The 534-nt window shown below is 63.5% G+C and overlaps 1 protein-coding gene across 1 annotated transcript in view; it reads right to left on the reverse strand.

Annotated features, from left to right (window-relative positions):
• The window catches only part of GOLT1A (golgi transport 1A), a 13,502-nt gene that overhangs the window by 1,667 nt on the left and 11,301 nt on the right, over positions 1-534 (reverse strand). The window contains exon 3 of the mRNA XM_010854154.1: positions 278-456. Coding sequence (XP_010852456.1) covers positions 278-456 — 179 coding nt within the window. The remainder of the gene's footprint in view (positions 1-277; positions 457-534) is intronic.

Consider the following 534-nt stretch of genomic DNA (forward strand, 5'->3'; position numbering starts at 1 on the left):
TGCGGGCAGGTCGTGGGCCTACTCCCAGGTGCTGGGCACAGTGATGGGCACACAGCAGGCACTCCATGTTTGCTGGTGGGTGTGCCTGTTCCTCCAGCTCGCAGTGTCCACCAGGGGCCCACCCCTGTTCCCAGCCCTTCTGAGTCTCCACCTCTTTCGGGATAAAGTCCGGCTTCTGCACGCACTGCCAGTCACGCTGCCCACACCCGCTGGAGCCTGAGCTCAGCTGCTCAGAGGCCCTGGGGTGCCCATCGCGAGGCCCGGGACCTGTTCTCACCTGAAGAGGCTAAAGAAGCCATAGGTTTCCAGGCACATGCCCAAGAGAGGCCAGCGCAGCAGGACGATGACCACGCCCCCCAGGAAGAAGCTGGTGCCCTTGAATTTGTGCCTCTGGAAGAAGAAGGAGAACGTCCTCCTCAGGCCGATGATGAGAGAGAGGCCAGTCAGGAACAGCAGCTGTGAGGAGGGAGAGCAGTCAGGCGGGTGAGAGTGGGCACGCTGGCTCCGTGCCCCCGAGTCCGTGGCCAGGCACGG

Source organism: Bison bison, unplaced genomic scaffold (assembly GCF_000754665.1).
Source record: "Bison bison bison isolate TAMUID 2011002044 unplaced genomic scaffold, Bison_UMD1.0 scf7180017864338, whole genome shotgun sequence".
Taxonomy (NCBI): domain Eukaryota; kingdom Metazoa; phylum Chordata; class Mammalia; order Artiodactyla; family Bovidae; genus Bison; species Bison bison.